This window comes from Manis javanica, chromosome 1 (genome assembly GCF_040802235.1).
Source record: "Manis javanica isolate MJ-LG chromosome 1, MJ_LKY, whole genome shotgun sequence".
NCBI classification, from domain to species: domain Eukaryota; kingdom Metazoa; phylum Chordata; class Mammalia; order Pholidota; family Manidae; genus Manis; species Manis javanica.
Window position 1 is genome coordinate 167,352,965 of NC_133156.1, and position 22,499 is coordinate 167,375,463.

Consider the following 22,499-nt stretch of genomic DNA (forward strand, 5'->3'; position numbering starts at 1 on the left):
GAGGGACCCTCTCCAGTGCAGTCCAGTGAGGGGGCCTGGCTGGTGGGCATAAGACGGAGCACCCGAGGTCTGAGCAAGGACATTGCTAGCATGGAGGGACTCATTTAGTCTGGTTGAATATTTGATTTCTCTAAGTCCTAAATCCCACTGTCAGATCTTGTGATCTCTCTGTAAACCCCCTGGGCATTATTTGGCTTCACAGGCAAAGTGAGTCTGTCTAAAGGGAAGGAAAGGGCTGGCTGTGTGGATTCCTGTGTTTAGGTTGTGGTGATGCTCTATTTCTTAGCCCAAGTCATCCTATTAGTGTATAGTTTTATTGCTCAGTTTTATGAACATTGTTACTAAAAATCTGACCTAGAGAGATGGATCTGCTTCTCTCACAATGAACAAACCCAGGTCCTGGCCAGACCCCTGGTCAAGGTGATTAATGTTCCTGGTGGGGCCTCTTGAGGTGGCCTACTGGGGTTTCCCCAGACAAACTCTTAATTCTCTAGGCTAAGCCATCATCATTATTTCCTATGATAAAGAAGATAAACGGATGAGAAGGGATGACAAAATTTAATGTTTGCTTTAGATAATAGTTTAATATGAAGAAAGCAAAAATTTTACATATGTTCAACTAGGTTTTTCTATACATTATGTTTACATAATGATTCTGATTGTACGTTTCCAAAAGCACTTGCCCAGGACGAAGGAAAGGCAACATTTATCAGTCTCTAGCTTCTGTTGTCTTCTCAGGCCAGGTGTCTTCTAGCAGAGCAAAGAACTGAAGTGAAGAAGCAAGTGTGCCCTCCCTGCCCCTTTCCCCCACTTCCTTTCGTTTTTAGTTGAAGCATTTCTGAATGACAAGTGTGACATTAAGTTTGGATATAAAAAACTAAGTGACCATCCCAATTCAGGGCAGTGTTTCATTGGAGGAGACCTACCACAGGAAAATCACAAATTCCGTGCCACCCGCAGGGACACTGACCGAAGTCGAAGCTCACACAGAAGTCACCTGCAATCTTTGGACAAAGGCATGGCTAGTATAAGCTCATCTGTAAAATGAGGGGATTTGATCAGATAGTCTGTCCCATCTAGCTGAGGTTAGTTTCTAAGCTCAGCTCTTCCATGCTGGGAGGACCTCCCTCTCTGCTAAGGTGGGTGCTGGAAGGAAAGTCTATCATAATAAGGCATCAACCCTGATATAAAAAACTATGCTGGGATTAGATTGACAAAGTATAAATTTTTATCACACTTGTGGGATACATTAATATTCAATAGTTTGAAATTTATGTATGTTGTAAAACTGTGGCAAACTACAGCCTTAAACAAATAAACCAAAGACGTTCCTTTGGGGATATAAAATTTGAGAGTAAACCCAGAGAATCGCTTTCTCAGTCCTGAGAGCCCATAATCGGCATCCGTGATGCCTCTCCATTATAAAGTTTCTTCCAGGTCCCTGGACTAGGGCATTTCTTGTCTCATGGAGGCTCTGAAACACCTTTAAATATAAAAAAGCATCAGGAAATTATGAGTCAAGGATTTGAAACCCTAATGTTACAGGCAAAGCCTCATTTTTACGGAATATAAAACACTCTGTATCTTCTACTTCTAATAGCTCGTTAAGAGAAGCCACTACTAAATCGTGTTCCTGCAGCATTTCCGGATAGTGGGACACAGCTCGCTCGATCCTTGCTGAACGCCGTATAGGAGTGATAAGCTTCATGCCTTGCACTTCTGGCATTCCATTTATTCTGGGAGATAGCAAGAGATGCATTTAAAGCCTTATAACTTCTTTTGAAATTCTACTTATTATTATTTATTTTTTTCTTATTACATATAATAAAACACAATGGACATTTCAATGTAGGTTGGTGTAAGAGATATGTCTAGAGCAGCTCTTTCCTAAAATGGCTTTTCCCTGATTGCCAGAATGAAATGGGTGGCGTCCATCTGCTCTTAGATGATATAACATAGGGATTTATTGAATGAAGTAGTAAGTACGTTTTTCATTTGAAGTCAAATACTTGGCAGTTGGTGTTTGTTTATACCGTAAACTTTCAAAGAGTTGACAGGTTTTGAGGAAATTGGGCCTAACACCAAATGGGATCGACTAACGAATTCTAAGATTCTTTCAGCTTTGACATCTGATCATAAATTATCCAAAAAAAAAACCCTTTTAAGCTGGCGGACAAAACCACTAGGATGGATTCCAGGGGAGGGAGTAAGCCCATTCCCATGCCCTCCTGACTCTGGCAGCACTGCCCTCACTGCAGGCCAAGTCTCGTGGGAGTGACATGAAGGGGCTGGTCTGTGTGCAGAGAAAGGACCCAGCTCTTCCTGTTAATGGTCCAACCTCCCCTCCCCTCAGCTCCTCCCCCTCAGGCCAAAGATGGATCACCACTGCCTGGTCCCCACATGAGGTAGAAGGTATCAGTAGACTACAGGCATTCTGGATTTATGGAGGAGAAATGGAGACCTGGACTCGAATCAGGCCTGTGCTTTAGCTGTGCTTACCTAGGGATGGGGGTGATCTGTAATTTGATGCCAGGGTGGTTACTCCGCTCTGCCCTGGTTGTTTGGGGTGTTGCTGTAACCTGTTCCCTTGCTTTTGGAGAAAGACAAGACTTTCCAGATTCTATCTTCTTGGCCAGCTCTTCTATCGATGTCATATTACTTTCAGCAACTAAAGAGTCAGAGGTAATTCCTGTGTATGCAAGGTCAAGAAGGAAAGTAGGGTTAGCAAATTAATACTGAAGCTAAAATCAGTAAAATGAAAAAGAAATATAGAAATGATTCCCAGTGATCCTGATGGACTCCATAAGCTGAACATGGAGTAACTGATTTGAAGTGAGACTTAAAACTAGTTTTTCCTGCTAAGCCCTGTAGCAATGCCCTGCTACATCAGGTCACCCTCCTAACCAGCCCTCCGATAGCCTTCGGGCTTCCATGCCATGTCGGGATGGATCCCTGAAACCCTTTCAAGATTCTCAACATCCCCAACCTCTCTTTCACTCCTAAGAGAGCTTCCTTAGGGGCAAACCATTGGCCTTTTACCTTTACACCACACCAGCGGTCAATTTTATTGACTCATTATGGTTAACTTGCCTGATCTCTAGATCTCCGCTCCTACAACAACCAAAATGAAGGGAAAAAAAAATTCTACTGAGACAGGCAGATACTGTGGCTGGAGGCTGAGATCCCAAGACAGATCAATAGGGGCAACAAGCACGAAGGGCATGGATTCCAATTTCTCTTTTTATTTCTTTGAAGAACACAATTCTGAATTGCAGCATCATTCCCAGTTAAAAGCACCTTCGACTGTATGTACCCTGTGGCCTTATTCCCTAAAGTAATGGGTTAGGTAGCTGTAAATTCATGTGACTTGACTGTTCCCCAAAGTCCAAACTACTCTTAAAGGAAAAAGATTTATCTCCTTCTGAGACCATAAAACCAATTCATTTTTTTCTCAAGGTATCTTGTTTATTCTTTCCATTCACATAGCAAATGTTATAAGCAGTTATAATATGCCATTCACTGTATTTAGCATGCCATTTTTCATAGAAGGTTCTCTTAAGATTCTGAGCAATGACAGCAAGGGTTAATTATGCGAGAAGATTCCTGAGATGGCTGTTTTTAAAGTTATAACATGGATTTGGATGTGTAAGTGCTGATGGGTTTTGTTATGATTAAAGTTCTCTCCCTTTTACCTCAGTCTCTTCTTAGCAATGACCACAGGGAAGCCAGACACTCTAGTCTAGGTTGCTCTGACGCAAACAACCTTTTTTCAGTGTTGAGTACTGTATTTCCTTGTAACAACAGAAATAAATCAGCTGCTGCTGATGGCTGAAAGGGCCAGGCTATGGAAACCAAGAAGTAAGAGACATTTCAGGGGACTTTTAATTATTTTCTTTTCTGTATGTGTCCCTCAGTGACTTTTACTTGAGCAGATGGAGGGAATGAATTTAAATACAAAAACTTCAGTACCTTCTGTGGTTCTGTTGGAGTCTTGCAAAATATTAAGAACAACTTCCCGTAACTCTTGTATTGGCTGGAAGGAAGGCAGAAAATACAAGAACAGTATTAGAAACATTTATGGGAAAAATGATCTAAGGAACTATAATATCAAATGGACTTCTTTTTATCATGAAAATGTTTCCTTTTTTTCTCTCTTGACTAACTATAAATATTTTAAAGTTTCATATTTATAGCTTTATGAGAAAAATGAAGGAACAAAGGAAATGTTGGTTAAATGCTGGCATGCTTGACTTTAATGAAGAGATGTGTTTATGGAAAGTTATCTATAATGAAATTTCTGTAAATCAAACTAATTTTCTTATCGACTTATATGATCCCATTAAAGATGTGTTCCCATGTAAAGATTCTGGCCCAAAGATGTAAAGTTAGCCATACAGAAAATGTGTACACATTTTTAGTGCTGTCTTAACTGAATTTTTGTTTTTATCATAAAAGTCATATAGCTCATTACATAAAAACTGAATAGGCCAAACTTAAAAAAGGAAACCACCCATAATCCTATTACCTAAATAAAACTTTCAGTGGGCATTTTTGGCAATTTTCCCTTAGACTTTCCTTTGTTTGTTCTTTTATTTGGTAACATGACATAGAAAACACAAGATTAAACATAACTTAACAAGAAAAAAAAAAAGCCATTACAGAAAAGTAATTTCCTGATAAAATTATCTGAGTCAGCTTTCCTTTTTCAAAGTATGCAAACCCTGCCATGAAGCATAAGTGACCTGTGCTTTCTCAAAGGAACATTGTATTTAGAGGTTGGTCTTCCTGACCTGGGATGCTGTATCAAATAAATAATAGATATAAACTGACAATAGAACATAAAAGCAAAGTTATCTATACACTTTTACAAAGTCTAAGATGCTTTAAGCTTAAGGGAATAGGAATACATGAAGAGAATATATTACAAATAGCCTGAATTATATAAAATATTCATCGAGTATATTTTACATTTTTAGGGCTCCTAGTTAAATATGATGGATTGAATGCACATTTATTTCTAATCCCTCTTGAAACTCTACTAAAATGATAACAAAGGGATCAAAAGGAGGCAATAACTACAAAGAATAGAAGAAACAGCAACAAGATTTTGGAAGCTAGAATGTAGTATGAAGAGGTAATCAATTTGATCAACTTGAAGGAGTTGAATTCGAAGCTGGCAATGTAGCTGAGAAACAACCCACTAAATCCCAGGGCCTCTGAAAGGCTCAGGAGTGGAGGGTGGGGCCAAAATCAGGACTGTTGAGCATCCGTTCAAAAAGCAGTCCGGCCTCCAAGTCCACCCTGCAGCCCTCAGCTCCATGCAGCTTGGTGACTGTGCCCCATGCCCTTCATTCTAACAGAAAACAGGATATATTCTCCAAGGATAAACATCTCTGGAGGATATCATGTAAGACTGAGGGTGGGGGTGCTTACTGAACATGAGGGATAAATGAAAATTTCCATGTTTAAGGTTGAGACTCCCAGCTCTCTTCTCCCCAAGACTCTCATAGCTGGTTTCTAGCCCCCAGGAAGGAGATGGAAGAGCCTTCTTTAGACAACATGGTCAGTCTTAGAGGAAAGACCTGAAGACACTGATGTTGAGGGGTCTTCAACTGACTCAGCCAGATCACCCTACGGTAAAGCCTCATCGATGTGTCCAGAGCTCTGAATAAGCTTTTCAAATCCTCCTCTTACATATGCAAAAATCCCTGTTTCACCAGCATCTGACTAAAGCCTTTAATGAACAACAGAGAAGAAAACAAAATAAAACAAATTAACAGCCGAGAGAAAGAAGAGAGAGACAGAGGGAATGAGCGAGCAGTGAGGAAGTAACAGACAATGTAGGAAGAAAAGGGAATCTAAAGGTGATGGTGAAAGGAGATGACAGAATGACAGCCGGTAAAAAGAAACCTGTTGGACGGTCTCAGAGAAAAGTCTCTAAGAGGAAGAAGTCAATAGAATATCTGATGGTTTGAAAGTACTGAGAAATTTAGACAACTGGAGAAGAATTGGAAAATTGTATAGTAATAAATAGAAAGCAAAGCAAAAGGAACTGTTTTCAGAGTAATCACTTCATTGGAAATTATTGAGGTAAAGATAAAAACAATCACTTTCCTTTGGGAAGTGGGAAGGAAGGGAAGCTGAGGCCTTATGTAATGAATCTAATATAACTATTTGGCTGTTTAACTATGTGCATGTACAACTCCGATTTTGAACAATCATGGAAAAATAACATGAAAAGTGACAACTAGGAGAAAAGAGTTATAAACCTACTTGATGCATTCTTTGTTAAAAAAAAAAGTTATAGGGAGGCAGTGGTTTTACTAGGTTAAGAATTAAAAGTTATTTCATACAATAGCTCTGCATTATTGACTTATGGATATTGATAAGGATATTGATGTTAGGTTTGATATATTTTTAGGTTCTTTATGGTGAAGTGTGACTTTGTAAGTACTGGATATTGAAATGAGGCGATAATTTTCTATGCTATTCCTTTCCATAATGCATGTTTCTACAATGAATGTAAGGCCGAGACATACTCACTTGACAAGAAAACTGACTCTATTGGTTTACATGTGATACTGCTTTCTACAAAATGAGTATTTTAATTAAAATGTTCATAAAGGACATATTGTGCTTCATATTCTATATGAAGTGAACTTTGTGAAGTGATTTAGGAGTTGAAAATACATTGTCTAACTGCCATATTGCAAACAACAGAAAATCCACACAAAATATTCAAGAGGTTGCCCACCCTTGACAGATACTCACTGTTGCCCCATTTCTAATGGCCTCTTCATACAGCCCAATAACATCAAAGGTGCCTTTACTTGCCGACAACTTTGCTTTGCAGATCCAGAATTTAGCAAATTTTTTAGCCTCAGGAATGCTAGACAATATGGTAAATATTTCATTAGAAAGTACACCCTGGAAGAAAGAAAGTATGCAGGGGTAATTATTACCATCTCACTCTTATTCTCCTGTCTTCTAATATTTATTATAGCAGGCATGCAGAAATCAGTCTGATCAATAATTTAAAAAATCTTTCTTAAGTTTCAATTTTGCTGAGGTACAGCGTACATATAATAAAATGCAACCTTTTAAATAGTAGATTTCAATGATTTTTAACACTGATAATTAAATTTTAAGAGTTACATGAGAATAAACAGAAAAATGTTTATCATAACTAAAGGCAATGAATATGGTCTGTACTTTTATGTAAAACCAAAACCAAAACCAAACCAAACCCTACAGTAATCAATATTCATGTTTCTTATGTATTCATACTAATATAAACATAGTGTATTCACAATAATATACAATTAACATAAATAATGACCAGAATTTCCATATGACTCTAACAGAATTATGAAGGATGGCACAGGTTTGCAAGGGTCTTGGGGTGTATATGTGTGTGTGTGTCTGTGCAGGTATATATAAAGAGGGTAAAGCTGCAGAAAAAGGAACTTTAAAGTGGCTCCATTGATGGTCCCCTTCCGGCTCGTACTCAGTGCAGGTGACTTGGACCAGGAGGATTATGGGGAACTGGCACATTCAGCGAGGCAGCATTACTCCTCCTGAGATGCGGAGACACAAAGGTAAGCTCACAATTAAGAGTCATCAATGTTTGAGAAAACTAACACTACATGAAAGAGGCATAAACCTAACAACTAGTGGAATGAACACTGGAGCAAACGGTTGGAAGAGCAAAGAGTAACACATTTTAAGAGTACTTCAGTCAGTATCTTCAGAGTGGTAAGAAAATATTGCTATCGTAAAACCAGAACTACCTATGACAAAAAATATATATAATAAATGGCAGGAGAAAGGCATGGACACGGCTGAATAGTAAATCAGTGAGCTGAAAATTCAGCTGTGGAATTCTCCTAGAACCCAGTGCAACAGAACAAAGAAATGAAGAGTATGAAAGGAAAGGAGGAGCTCTGCAGGATGCACTTATCATTCAGGAAATCCAACAGCCTCTAAGAGAATTTCTAGAATGAAAAAACAGAGAGAGGAAGCAAAGTTGAACACACATTTGAAGACTTATAGAAGACAATTCCCAAGGGCTGAACAAAGAAATAAGTGTTCATACTGAAATGTCCTCAAAAAGCCAAGCAGGAACGAACAAAGAACCATGCATAGAAAACCAAGGATAAAAAGAAAATCTTAAACATTTTCAGAGGAGGTGGGTGGGGATTACCTATAGAGGAATGGGAATTAGACTGACAGGAGAGTTTACTAAATCAAAAACTGCAGATGCAAGGAAGAAAACAAAACAGCACTTCAAATTTTCTATGGGAAAATTTGAATTTAGACATTTCCCCCAGACAAACTATGGTTCCAGCACAAGGAAGAAATAGTGACATTTATGTCAAGTGAACTCAGAAAGTTTGCCATTCAAAATCCACAAAGTTACTAGTTAATATACTTTTGAATTCAAGTGGAAAACTTGAGACAATAGTAACTACCCGAAGAATCTAACTTGCATGACATGTTTCAACTTAAGCTTAGCACATTCCTTTGTGATTTCAATTTATTGCTTTCTTTATGGAATAAAGAAAATGGGACCAAACACAGAAATGAAGGAAAATAAACCAAAAGACAATGGAAATAAATTGTATTACAAAAAAAAAATGGCAAGTATAAATTTAAACATGTGTAATTACAATAAATGTGTATTGGCTAAATTCACTTTTTAAAAGCAGAGAATTCCAGATTTGGTTAAAAAAATCCAACTGTATGTATTTATATGGGGCATACTTTTAAAAATAAAGGGATGGGAGAAAGATTTATTAGACAAATTGCAACAACAAAGTATGTGTGGCAAGATTAATATCAGGCAAAAGGAAATCAAAGCAAGTCATGAATCTTTATGTACCTAAGAGAATAACTTTGAAAAATAGAATGTAAAGTTGACAGAAACACAGAGAGAGATTATTAATCACGAATCACAGTGCCAGTGGGTGTTTGGCATATTTATTTCAGAAAGCAATATATTAAATAAGGAAACAATAATTGTGCTATTTAAAATTTCTAAGTTTGTTGTAACGGATACCCATGTAGAATTTTCTCTTCAATAGAGAACACATATTCTTTTCAAACACTTTGGAACATCATTAAGACTGATCAGACATTAAGACCAGAAAGAAAAGTTCAAAAATTTCATCAAGTAGAACACATAAAAGCTATGTTCACCAGCCACAATGCAGTATAGTAAGAAATTGACAGAAAAAAACAAAAACAAAAAAACCCTACATATCTAGAAGTTAAGATACTCTTCTAAGATAACTTTTGGGTTAAAGAAGAACTTAAGAGTAGAAATCTCAACAATGAACAATGATGATAACACTTTAGTTATAAAGCTATGGTCTCAGTTCCAGACCCATCTATTCTTAACCTCTCTGCTTTGTGACTCCGGGGCTAGAATTCTGTAAATCACTTTCTGCCTTCCCAACAGCTCCCTGCTGGGCTCTACCAAGATGGGGCACTAGAGGAGACTGCAGCCTGGTGAAGAGCAGGGACTTCCTCTCTCCCAGTTGCTTGCATCCCCTCAGCATCGGTCCCTCGCTCTGGCAGCAGCAGGTGGTCCTCGCCTCCTTTCCCCCGGCATTCACAGATCCCACCTCACTGGGCTTTTGGAGGCTAGAGCACCAATTGGGCAGCATCCCTTTCTCCAGGTCAGATCCCCAGCCCTGTGGGGCCCTACTTGCAGCCCTCAAGGTCTCAGTATCTGTGGGGTAGTATGCCCTCTTCAGAGTTGGCGTCCCATTCCCACCAGGGTCTGTCTCACCTAGCTTCTAGGTTCTGAGACTCCCAACCACTTTGCTCTCCTGGACCAATGGATGCTAGCTGCTTCCTGAAGTTATTGCCACTGTTACCTCAGGTTCTGTTTGGCTGTCAGCCCTTTGTGTGGCACACATATCTTCTCTGAAGAGCCTTTTATCATTTTTGTCTACACAGGCTCACAAAGGGCTTTCATGCCCAACAACCAGCACCTGCAACTCTTTGTAGTATCCAGAGAGACAGAGTGGGAATTTTTGTCCCCCAAGGGCAGCCATTAATCCATGACTGTGGAACTATTAACACCGCAGCTCCCTTGCCCCTGATCAGGACAACTCTGAGAGGTCTGACCCACACTGTCTCCAGGGAATCTCCTGTGGGATTGTGCCAGTCACTCTCCATGGATTTTGCTCAATACGACAGCCTGTTTGGCCTCCTTCTGTTCCTGGCCCCACATCCCTACATCCCTCCTAGTTTTCCCTAGGAGCTTCCTCCTAGTAAATTACTTCCACACAAATTTTCCTATTAGGGTCCACTTGTAGAGGACTCACATATGACATTGTGAAGCCAATCTTCATGTTATTGCATTCTTTCTATGGAGGTAACTGGTGAAGTTTTTGTTTCTCTGACTTGACTCTAACTGATACAGAGCCAAACCTAGTCAAATCTGAAGGATATGACCAAAGCTAAATTCAGAGGCAAATATATAGCATTAAATGTAAGACAGACATAAATGATTTAAGCTTTCAGCTAAAAAGGCTAGAAAAAGAACAATAAACATAAAAATAGACATACACATTGATGCCAGAAAAAAAAATATCAATAAACCCTCAAAGACAGCTTTTTAAAAAGACTAATAGAGAAATATTTAGCAAGTCTCATTTAAATGAAATGCATAAAATTACTAGAATTGGCTCAAGAAATAAAAACCTAAATAGATCAATGTCTCAGGAAAAAAATAGAAAAGATACACACAAAACTATCCTCTGCAGTCCAGGTGATTTTATGGGTAAGTTCTTACCAAGCCTTCAAAGAAAAAAATAATTCTCATGTCACAGAACTATTTTCAGAGTGTAGGAAAAAAGGGAAATCTCCAACTCATTTGACAAAGCCAGCATAATAGCAATGCTAGGAAAACATGAGACAAAGAACACACATAAAAATCTGAAATAAAATAACTGCAACTCACAAAACTACATACTAGTTTCTCTGTGTACCTATTTGGTATATACATGCATAAAAACTGCCTGGAAGTGTAATTGTAATAGTGGTCACCTCCAGGGAGAAGCCCAGGATGCATAACTTTGTGTGTGCATGCACCTGCTCCATGGGAGGGCTGGTCCTTTAGCTGTGCTGCCTGAAATGTTTTTAACAATAAGAATGTATTAATGTACTTTCTTTAATACAAGGAAAACAAAAGAAGGAGCAATGATGATGACAAAAACAACTAAGTTTAAGTCCATGAAGGAGACATAGTTAATGTTTAACTGAATTTTGTGAACAAAATTGCTGGGATAGACCAAAACTAAAGATTTCCATTTTTTTTTTGTTTTGTTTTGATGTCCAACACTACCAGCCAAAAGACAGAACTGGATTTGCTTCAGTCAAGAACCTTAGTATAAAAGTTGATCCAATTATTATTTATTATTTATTTATTTAACCATTTTTTTGTTAAGGTATCATTGATACACAATCTTATGAAGGTTTCACAAGAAAAATAATGTGGTTACTACATTCACCCTTATTATCGAATTCCTCCCCATACCCCATTGCAGTCACTGTCCATCAGTGTAGTAAGATGCCTGAGTCCCTACTTGTCTTCTCTGTGCTACACTGTCTTCTCTGTGAACTCACATACACCATATGCCCTAATCATGATACCCTTCAATCCCCTTCTCCCTCCCTCCAGACCCACCCTCCGTCAACCCTCCCTTTTAGTAACCGATAGTCCCTTCTTAGGGTCTGTGAGTCTATTGCTATTTTCTTCCTTCAGTTTTGCTTCGTTGTTATATTCCACAAATGAGGGAAATCATTTGGTATTTCTTTCTCTGCTTGACTTATTTCACTGAGCATATCCTCTAGCTCCATCCATGTTGTTGCAAATGGTAGGATTTGTTTCTTTCTTATGGCTGAATAGTATTCCATTGTGTATATGTACCACCTCTTCTTTATCCAGTCATCTACTGATGGACACTTAGGTTGCTTCCATATCTTGGCTATTGTAAATAGTGCTGCAATAAACATAGGGGTGCATATGTCCTTCTGAATCTGAGAATTTGTTTTCTTTGGGTAAATTCCTAGGAGTGGAATTCCCAGGTCAAATGACATTTTTATTTTTAGTTTTTTGAGGAACCTCCATATTGCTTTCCACAATGGTTGAAATAGTTTACATTCCCACCAGCAGTGTAGGAGGGTTCCCCTTTCTCTGCATCCTCACCAACATTTGTTGCTCCTAGTCTTTTCAATGTTGGCCATTCTAACTGATGTGAGGTGATATCTCATTATGGTTTTAATTTGCATTTCCCTGATAATTAGCGATGCAGAGCATCTTTTCATGTGCCTGTTGGCCATCTGGATTTCTTTGGAGAATTGTCTGTTCATATCCTCTGCCCATTATTTAATAAGGGCATCTGTCTTTTGGGTGTTGAGATGTGTGAGTTCTTTATATATTTCAGACGTTAACCCTTGTCAGATATGTCATTTACAAATATATTCTCCCATACTGTAGGATGCCTTTTCATTCTGCTAGTGTCCTTTGCTGTACAGAAGCTTTTTAGCTTGATATAGTTCCATTTGTTCATTTTTGATTTTGGTTCCCTTGCACAAGGAGATGTGTTCAGGAAAAAGTTGCTGATGTTTATATTCAAGAGATTTTTGCCTATGTGTTCTTCAAAGAGATTTATGGTTTCATGACTTGCATTCAGGTCTTTGCTCCATTTCGAGTTTACTTTTGTGTATGGGGTTAGACAATAATCCAGTTTCATTCTCTTGTATGTAGCTGTCCAGTTTTGCCAACACCAGTTGTTGAAGAGACTGTGATCTCCCCATTGTATGTGGATGGCTCCTTTATCATATATTAATTGACCATATATGCTTGGGTTTGTATCTGGGCTCTCTACTCTATTCCATTGGTCTATGGTTCTGTTCTTGTCCCAGTACCAAATTGTCTTGGTTACTGTGGCTTTGTAGTAGATCTTGAAGTCAGGGAGCTTAATCCCCCTCACTTTATTCTTCCTTCTCAGGATTGCTTTGCTATTTGGGGTCTTTTGTGGTTCCATATGAATTTTAGAACTATTTGCTCTAGTTCATTGAAGAATGATGTAGGCATTTTGATAGGGATTGCATTGAATCTGTAGATTGCTTTAGGAAGGATAGCCATTAAAAATATTTTTATTAAGGTATGATTGATATACACTCTTATGAAGGTTTCACATGAAAAAACAATGTGGTTACTACATTTTCCCATATTATCAAGTCCCCACCCATAGCCCAATGCAGTCACTGTCCATCAATGCAGCAAAATGGCACAGATTCACTATGTGCCTTCTCTGTGCTACACTGTTCTCCCTGTGATCCCACACACCATGTATACTAAACATAATATCCCTCAATCCCCTTCTCCCTCCCTCCCTACCCACCCTCCCACACAGCCCCCCTTTGGTAACCACTAGTTCATTCTTGGAGTCTCTGAGTCTGCTGTTATTTTGTTCCTTCAGTTTTGCTTCATTGTTATACTTTCCTTTGTATGTGATCTTATTTCTCTGGCTGGTTTTAATAGTCTGTCTTTACCCTTGATCTTTGCCATTTTAATTAATATATGTCTTGGTGTTGTCCTCCTTGGGTCCCTTGTGTTGGGAGATCCGTGCACCTCCATGGCCTGAGAGACTATCTCCTTCCCCAGATTGGATAAGTTTTCAGCAATCACCTCCTCAAAGACACTTTCTATCCATTTCTCTCTTTCTTCTTCTCGTTCCCCTACAATGCGAATATTGTTCTGTTTGGATTGGTCACACAATTCTTTCAATATTCTTTCATTCTTAGAGATCCTTTTTTCTCTCTGTGCCTCAGCTTCTTTGTATTCCTCTTTTCTAGTTTCTATTTCACTTATCGTCTCCTCCACCATATCCAATCTACTTTTAATACCCTCCATTGTGCTCTTCAACAATTGGATCTCTGACTGGAATTCATTCCTGAGTTCTTGAATATATTTCTGTACCTCCATGAGCATGTTAATGATTTTTATTTTGAACTCCCATTCAGGAAGAGTCATGAGGTCCATGTTATCTTTCTCAGGAGTTATATTAATTTTACTCTGAACCAGGTTCTTTAGGCATTTCGTATTTGTATATGGCACCCGCCAGTGTCCAGAAGCTCTACTCTCTGGAGCTGCTCAGCCCCTGAAGCAATGTCGGTGTTGTAGGGGAGTGGTATTGGTGCCTGGAGGGAGGAAAGTGCTATTTCCTACTTCCCAGCTACTATGTCTGTCTCCACTGCCTGAACCAGTGGGCCAAGCACACAGGTATAAGCTTTTGTCCCAGAGCAGCCGGATATGGATGCCTGCTTTCCACAAGCGGCTGGAATCTCAGTCTTTCCAGGAATTCTGCCTGTCTTAGCTTTCCAACCCCATAATCACAAGAGTATCATGAAAGCACCATGAAATGTAGGTTTGTGCTCCCAGAGAAGATCTTGGAGTTAGGTATTCAGCAGTCCCAGGCCGGCACTCCCTCCCTGCTTGGTTTCTCTTCCTCCCACTGGTGAGCTGGGGTGGGGGAAGGGCTTGGGTCCCGCTGGGCCACAGCTTTGGTACATTGCCCTTTTCTAAGAGGTCTGCTTTTTTCTCCAGGTATATGCAGTCTGGCACAGTCCTCTTTCCTGTTGTTCTTTCAGGATTAGTTGTATTAATTATATTTTCATATTATATGCAGTTTTAGGAGAAAGCCTCTGTCTCATCTCTCATGCCGCCATCTTTAATCTACATTCAGGCAGGATAGCCATTTTGTCAATATTAATTCTTCCTATCCATGAGCACAGGATGTGTTTCCATTTATTGGTAACTTTAATTTCTCTCATGAGTGTCTTGTAGTTTTCAGAATATAGGTCTTTCACTTCCTCAGTTAGGTTTATTTCTAGGTATTTTATTCTTTTTGATGCAATTGTGAATGGAATTGTTTTCCTGATTTCTCTTTCTGCTAGTTCATCGTTAGTGTATAGGAATACAACAGATTTCTGTGTATTAGTTTTGTATCCTGCAACTTTGCTGAATTTATATATTAGATCTAATAATTTTGGAGTGGGTTCTTTAGGGTTTTTTATGTACAATATCATGTCATCTGCAAACAGGGACCGTTTCACTTCTTCATTGCCAATCTCAATGCCTTTTATTTCTTTGTGTTGTCTCATAGCCGTGGTGAGGACCTCCAGAACTATGTTGAATGAAAGTGGGGAGAGTGGGCATCCTTGTCTTGCTCCTGATCTTAAAGAAAAAGCTTTCAGCTTCTTGCTGTTAAGTATGATGTTGGCTGTGGGTTTATCATATATAGCCTTTATTTTGTTGAGGTACTTGCCCTCTATACCCATTTTGTTGAGAGATTTTATCATGAATGGATGTTGAATTTTGTTGATTGCTTTTTTGGCATCTATGGAGATGATCATGTGGTTCTTTTTCTTCTTTTTGTTGATGTGGTGGATGATGTTGATGGATTTTCTAATATTGTATCCTCCTTGCATCCCTGAAATAAATCCTACTTGATCATGATGGATGATCTATCTTTTTGATGTATTTTTGAATTTGGTTTGCTAATATTTTGTTGAGTATTTTTGCATTTATGTTCATCAGGGATATTGGTCTATAATTTTCTTTTTTTGTGGTGTCTTTGCCTGGTTTTGGTATTAGGGTGATGCTGGCCTCATAGAATGAGTTTGGAACTTTTGGTTCCTCTTCTACTTTTTGGAAAACTTTAAGGAGAATGGGTATTAGATCTTCACTGAATGTTTGATAAAATTCAGTGGTGAAGCCATCTAGTCCAGGGGTTTTGTTTTTAGGTAGCTTTTTGATTACCAATTCAATTTCTTTGCTAGTATTTGGTCTGTTCAGATTTTCTGTTTATTTCTGGGTCAGCCTGTGAAGGTTGTATTTTTCTAGAAAGTTGTGCATTTCTTCTAGGTTATCCAGTTTGTTAGCATATAATTTTTCATTGTATTCTCTAATAATTCTTTGTATTTCTGTGGTGTCCATAGTGATTTTTCCTTTCTCATTTCTGATTCTGTTTATGTGTGTAGACTCTTTTTTTCTTGATAAGTCAGGCTATGGGGTTATCTATTTTTGTTTATTTTCTCAAAAAACCAGCTCTCACTTTCATTGATTCTTTCTACTGTTTTATTCTTCTCGATTTTATTTATTTCTGCTCTAAGCTTTATTATGTCCCTCCTTGTATTGACTTTGGGCATCATTTGTCCTTCTTTTTCTAGTTTTGTTAATTGTGAGTTTAGACTGTTTATATGGGATTGTTCTTCTTTCCTGAGGTAGGCCTGTATTGCAATATAGTTCCCTTTTAGCACAGCCTTCGCTGCATCCCAGATTTTGTGGTGTTGAATTATTGTTATTTGTCTCCATATACTGCTTGATCTGTTTTAATTTGGTCACTGATCCACTGATTATTTAGGAGTATGTTGTTAAGCCTCCATGTATTTATGGGATTTTTCATTTTCTTTGCATAATTTATTTCTAGTTTCATACCTTTGTGGTTTGAGAAGCTGGTTGGTACAATTTCAGTCTTTTTTAATTTACTGAGGCTCTTTTTGTGGCCTCGTATATGATCTATTCTTGAAAATGTTTCATGTGCAATTGAGAAGAATGTGTATCCTGCTTTTGTGTGGAGTGTTCTGTAGATGTCTGTTAGGTCCATCTTGTCTAAGGTGTTGTTCAGTGTCTGTGTCCTTAACTTATTTTCTGTCTGGTTGATCTGTCCTTTGGAGTGGTGTGTTGAAGTCTCTTAAAATGAATGCATTGCATTCAATTTCTCCCTTTAATTCTGTTAGTATTTGTTTCATGTATCTAAATGCTCCTGTATTGGGTGCACAGATATTCATAATGGTTATATCCTCTTTTTGGACTGACCCTTTTATTATTATGTAATGTCCTTCTTTGTCACTTGTGACTTTCTTTGTGTTGAAGTCTATTTTGTCTGATACAAGTACTGTAACTTCTGCTTTTTTCTATTAGTTACATGAAATATCTTTTTCCATCCCTTCACTTTTAGTCTGTGTATGTTTCTGGGTTTGAAGTGAGTCTCTTGTAGGCAGCATATAGACAGATCTTGTTTTTTATTCATTCAGTGACTCTATGTCTTTTGATTGGTGCATTCAGACCATTTACATTTAGGGTGATTATTGATAGGTATGTAGTTATTGCCATAGCTGGCTTTAGATTCATGGTTACCTAAAGTTTAAGGGTAATTCCCTTACTATCTAACAGTCTAAATCAACACTTACTATTATAAACACAATTTAAAGGTTTTTTTTTTTTTTTTGCCTTTTTCTTCCTCTTCTGTTATTTATATACTAGGTATCATATTCTGTACTCTTAGCCTATTCCTTGCCTGACTTTGGGGGTAGCTGATTTAATTTTGTATCTGCTTAGTAATTAGTTGTTCTACTTACTTTTCTGCAGTTTCATTTCCTCTGTTAACAGCTATTTAGCCTTAGGAACACTTCTATCTATAGCAGTCCCTCCAACATGCACTGTAGAGATGGTTTGTGGGAGGTAAATTCTCTCAGTTTTTGCTTATCTGGAAACTGTTTAATCCCTCCAAATTTAAATGATAATCTTGCCGGTAGAGTATTCTAGGTTCAAGGCCCTTTTGTTTCATTGCATTAAATATATTGTGCCACTCCCTTCTGACCTGTAAGGTTTCTCTTGAGAAGTCTGATGACAGCTTGATGGGTTTTCCTTTCTTTGTGATCTTTTTTCTCTCTCTGTCTCCTTTTGAAAGTCTGTCCTTATCCTTGATCTTTGCCATTTTAATTATTATATGTCTTGTTGTCTTCCTTGGGTCCCTTGTGTTGGGAGATCTGTGCATCTCCATGGCCTCAGAGACTATCTCCTTTCCCAGACTGGGAAAGTTTTCAGCAGTTACCTCCTCAAAGACACTTTCTATCTGTTTTCTTCTGGTATTCCTATAATGCAAATATTGTTCTATTTGGATTGGTCACACAGTTCCATCAATATTCTTTCATTCCTAGAGATCCTTTTGTCTTTCTGTCCCTCAGCTTCTTTGTATTCCTCCTCTCTAATTTCTATTCCATTTACTGTCTCTTCTACTACATGTAATCAATTTTTAAATCCCTCCTTTTTTCATTTCAAATACTGAATTTCTTAATGATTGAATCTGTGTCCTAAATTTGCCTCTGAGTTCTTGAATATTTTTCTGTACCTCCATGAGCATGTTTATGATTTTTATTTTGAAATCTCTTTGAGGAAGATTGATGAGTTCAGTGTCACTTGGTTCTTTTTTTGGGGTTTGTGGGATTTTGGTTTGAACCAGGTTACTTTGACATTTCATATTTGTCTGTGGCACCCTCTAGTGCCCAGAAGCTCTACTCTCTGGAACTGCTCAGCCCCTGGAGTGATGTTGAGGGTAGCAGGTGAGCGGTGCTGGTGCCTGGGGGGTGGAAAGAGCTGTTTTTGGCTTTCCGGATAATGTGCCTGTCTCCACTGTCAGAACCAGTGGGCCGAATGCACATGTGTAAGCCTCTGTGCTTTGGGTTAGTAGCTTCCATAGGTGGGGCTTCCCTCTGGTTGGCCTGACACCAGGGCAGGGACTGCCTATTTGTGAGCCAGTGCTGACAGGTTGGGAAGAAGGCATAGCAGGCTGTGTATCACAGTGGGGGGCCCCAGAGCTGCTCTGTAGCCAGCCAGGGGGATGGAGCACTTGAAGCTCCTGTAAATTCTCAACATGCTGGGCAGAGTGCACCTTGACAATTTTATCCACCTATCCTTTCTCTGAGCCACAAGCTTAGTGCAATCTTTGCCCCTTTAGCAGCCCTCTTACTGTTAGGAAGTCTCTCAGATCGCCCACCTTTCTTTTGTCCCAGAGCAGCTGGATGTGGATCCCTGTTTTCCACACATGGCTGGAATGTCAGTCTCTCCAAGTATTCCGCCTGTCTTAGCTTTCCAGCCACACAAAACTCCAGAACACCATGCAATGTAGGTTGAGCTCCTAGAGCAGATCTCCAGAGCTGGCTGTTCAGTAGACCTAAGCTTCCACCCCCTTCCCGATCCGTTTCTCTTCCTCCCACTGGTGAGCTGGGGTGGGGGAAAGGCTTGGGTTCTGCCAGATCACAGCTTTGGTATGTTACCCTGTTCCATGAGCTCTGCTCTTTTCTCCAGGTGTATGTAGTCTGGCGCAGCCTTCTTTCCTGCGGCTCTTTTAGGATTAGTTGTATTAAGTATATTTTCATATTATATGTGGTTTTGGGAGGAGGTTTCTGTCTCACCTCTCATGCTGCCATCTTTAATCCCATACTCTCGATCCAATTGTTTTTATTAATGTATTTTTTTCTTTCAAGGAATCTTCTAAGGGTCATACTCTTTGCTACCACCTACTTTATCCTTATCTGCAGAATTTAGATGACAGGTGACATTCACAGTTACCCAAGGTCTTTAGGATAACCCAGTTTTACATGTGACCCTGCCTTTTGACTTCAGCTTTGCATTCAAATGTCAAATGTGTACTCTTTGGACCTTGATACAGGAAGAAGCCAAAAGTCCCTTTTGGACCCCTCTGGTGCCAGGCTGCTTGGGTTCATTTCCCAACTTCTCTGTGTCTGTTTCACTTGTAAAGTAGGCAGAGTACTGGTCATTATGATAATTATATAATGTAAGTCAAGTGCTCAGAATGGTGCCTGGCATACAAGAGCCATTATTTAAGTGCATGCCATTATTATTGCATTATTCTTCTACATTAAAAAGAGGAACTAAATTTCTGTGTAGACAGAGGTTATCTACCCTACACTATAGCTAAGAAAAGTGCTTAAAAACTCTTAAGACTCTGGGACAAATCTTTGGGAGCTTATTCACTTACCCTTTCGATGAGCTGCAGACATTCTGTCAGAGTGTTGTTAATTTTATTGGACAGTTCAAATAGTGCTTTCTTTTCTTCCTCTTCTTTTTCCATACTCTTCCAGAATGAAATATTCATCTCCTCTATTATTTTTCTTTTTGTTTTAAGTTCCATAGGAGGCCGTTTATAGATTTTCCCTTTAGATTTCTGCCATTCTTCCAGTTGTTTCCTGTTATGCAATTAAAGAGGGAGAATGGCTTTAGGCATTTTTTTTTTTGGACAAAGTTTCTAAAGTATATGCTAATGCAGATTGAGTATCATTAGCCACCTTCAACTACAGACAAAGTCAGGCAAATAGAATTAAAAAACAATGTACAAACAGGTAATGGCAGCACTAGTGCCCTACCCTTCAGAATGCTTATGCCAGGGGATTACTAGGTGTCTCAGTCCTCAAACTCCTTACTTCATGATTATTTTTCATTGTTTTCCTCTGAAAAATTTCATTTCACCTGTATGCTCCCTCTGACACTTGCTTTCCTAAGACATTCCTCCATCTCTGAGATCTCTAACTCAGCACTCCATTCCTTCACTATGAACTTTATATCTGTCACTCAAGCAGACCCACCAAATCTGCATTCTGCCCTTAATCTGGTCTTACTCAAAGTGACTCCTTTTGCCCAGTTCCTTAGCTCTCTCCAGACCACACATGACCTCCACTGTCCTAAGCAGGCTCAATAATTTCAGGGCTCTTTTCTTAAGAAGTTGGTCACTGAGGGTGCCAACTGCTAACCCTCACTCTCTCCCACTGTCACATTCTCTACTGGTGCTTCTAAGCAGTCCAAAGATTACTGTTTGGAGGGCACTAAGACACATAGACCCAAGTGTTTGGATGGAGGTGCTTCAGCTTCTTTATGTACAATGACATGTTTATTACTCACAAATGCACATTTCAGCCCAGATCTTTCCCTACAGTCCCAAACTGTGTAAAACCCACTGCCTAGTTGATATCTTTTATTTGGATGTTTGGCAGGGATTTCAAATTTAATATTGGCCAGAACAAAGCTCTTAATTTTCATCTCCAGATCAGTTCCCAAACAGCCTTCCTACATTGGTAGACAGTACCCAAACCTGACCAGTTGCTGAGGCTTAAAACCAGGAGTTGTCTTTAATCCTTTTTCCTCCCAACATCCAACATCACTGTGGAGTCTGTATACCTTGTACCTGCATGACCACCCTCCTAGTCCATATCACTGTCACCTGAAATACTGCAGCTGCCTCCGGACTCATCTCCTTGCTTCCACTCTAACCCTCATCAAATTCATCCTGTGCACAGTAGCTAGAGTGATCTTTAAAATGTAAACCAGATTGAGTCACTGTCAGGAACTTCCTTGGCTCTTGGAATACAGTCCAAAATGTCTTCCATGGCTGAGGTGCAGCATGAACTGCTTACCTCTCCAACCTCATGTCCTACTGCAGTCCCTCTTGCTCACCCTCCAGGAGCACTGGCATAATCTCAGTTACTTAGCCAAGTGCATTCCTGCCTCATGGTCTTGTATTATCAGTCTTCAGCTCTCTGCTCAAATGACACATGCTTGGAGAAGCAATTACCTGTAATTATTCTGATGTATTTAATCAATGTTTTGATTTTCTGTCTTCTCCACTAGAATGCAAACTCTATAAAGGCAGATACCTTGGATGTTCCTGTGCCTAGCACAGTGTTTGGCACACAAGTGTGCAATAGCATACAGTAAAATTTCCCTTTTTCAGTGTATAGTTATGTGAATTTTGCCAAATGCATGAAGCCATGTAAAGCCATGTAACAGTAACTACGACCAAGATACAAAACTCTCAAAAATTCCCTCATGCTCCTCGGGAGTCAACTCTGCCCTCATCCTCAGCTCCTGGTAATCACTGATCTCTTATCTGTCATTATAGTTTTGCTTTTTCCAGAATTTCAATAACTGATTAACTCTTGTTTCTCTCCTTTACTCCAGAGCACAATCAATTCAGTGCTTATTTCAGCCCCAACTGCTGCTCCCTCTTTACCTTCACTTAACATCCCTGCTCAATGATAGAAGCTGAGACATCTGGATGTGTTTCCCCCATGTTCCCGGCATTCTTCGCTTCTCCTTAGCCTTCCTCCTAATCATAAATGAAGAGGGAACTTGCTTTTTCTAAAGCCGATTTATTCCCAAAACCTCAATACCATGATTTCATTATTCTAGGACTTCTGTACATACCAGGAAAAAGGTGCTCTAGGGGCAGAGGCTGGACTGTGTGCCCACTACTGCCTCCCGTGCCTGGCACACTGTAGGTTTTCAAGGAGCACTGAGGAACAAGTGAGTGATATGTCCCTCTCCAGACTCCTTCTTTTTTGTAATCAAACATGGTCAGTACTCCACACACTGCCTTACAGTCCACCATCTCTTATTGTGAACTTCAGGGTAGGGACCCTGACTTCCTCATTCACCAGCTCAGGGTCTTTGTACTCAAGTTTTCCTTTTGCTCAGAAGGCTGATCCTTCCTGTCACTGTCCTTTTCCCAGCCCAGATGTCATTGTTGAATTTCCCCTTACTCTTCTATAGAAAGAAGTCATCCCAGCCTCACTTTCTCTGTCACATCACCCTGAAGTAAGTTGTTTGTTTTCTGTCTCTT

General features: G+C 39.3%; 1 protein-coding gene across 1 annotated transcript in view; it reads right to left on the minus strand.

The window, feature by feature from the left end:
• Positions 1 to 539: 539 nt before the first annotated feature.
• Positions 540 to 22,499, minus strand: part of CKAP2L (cytoskeleton associated protein 2 like) — a 33,196-nt gene continuing 11,236 nt past the window's right edge. The window contains exons 5-9 of the mRNA XM_073241080.1: positions 19,866 to 20,073; positions 6,772 to 6,927; positions 3,970 to 4,033; positions 2,500 to 2,689; positions 540 to 1,736 (exon numbers count right to left, since the gene is read on the minus strand). Coding sequence (XP_073097181.1) covers positions 1,511 to 1,736; positions 2,500 to 2,689; positions 3,970 to 4,033; positions 6,772 to 6,927; positions 19,866 to 20,073 — 844 coding nt within the window. The 3' untranslated portion in view covers positions 540 to 1,510. The remainder of the gene's footprint in view (positions 1,737 to 2,499; positions 2,690 to 3,969; positions 4,034 to 6,771; positions 6,928 to 19,865; positions 20,074 to 22,499) is intronic.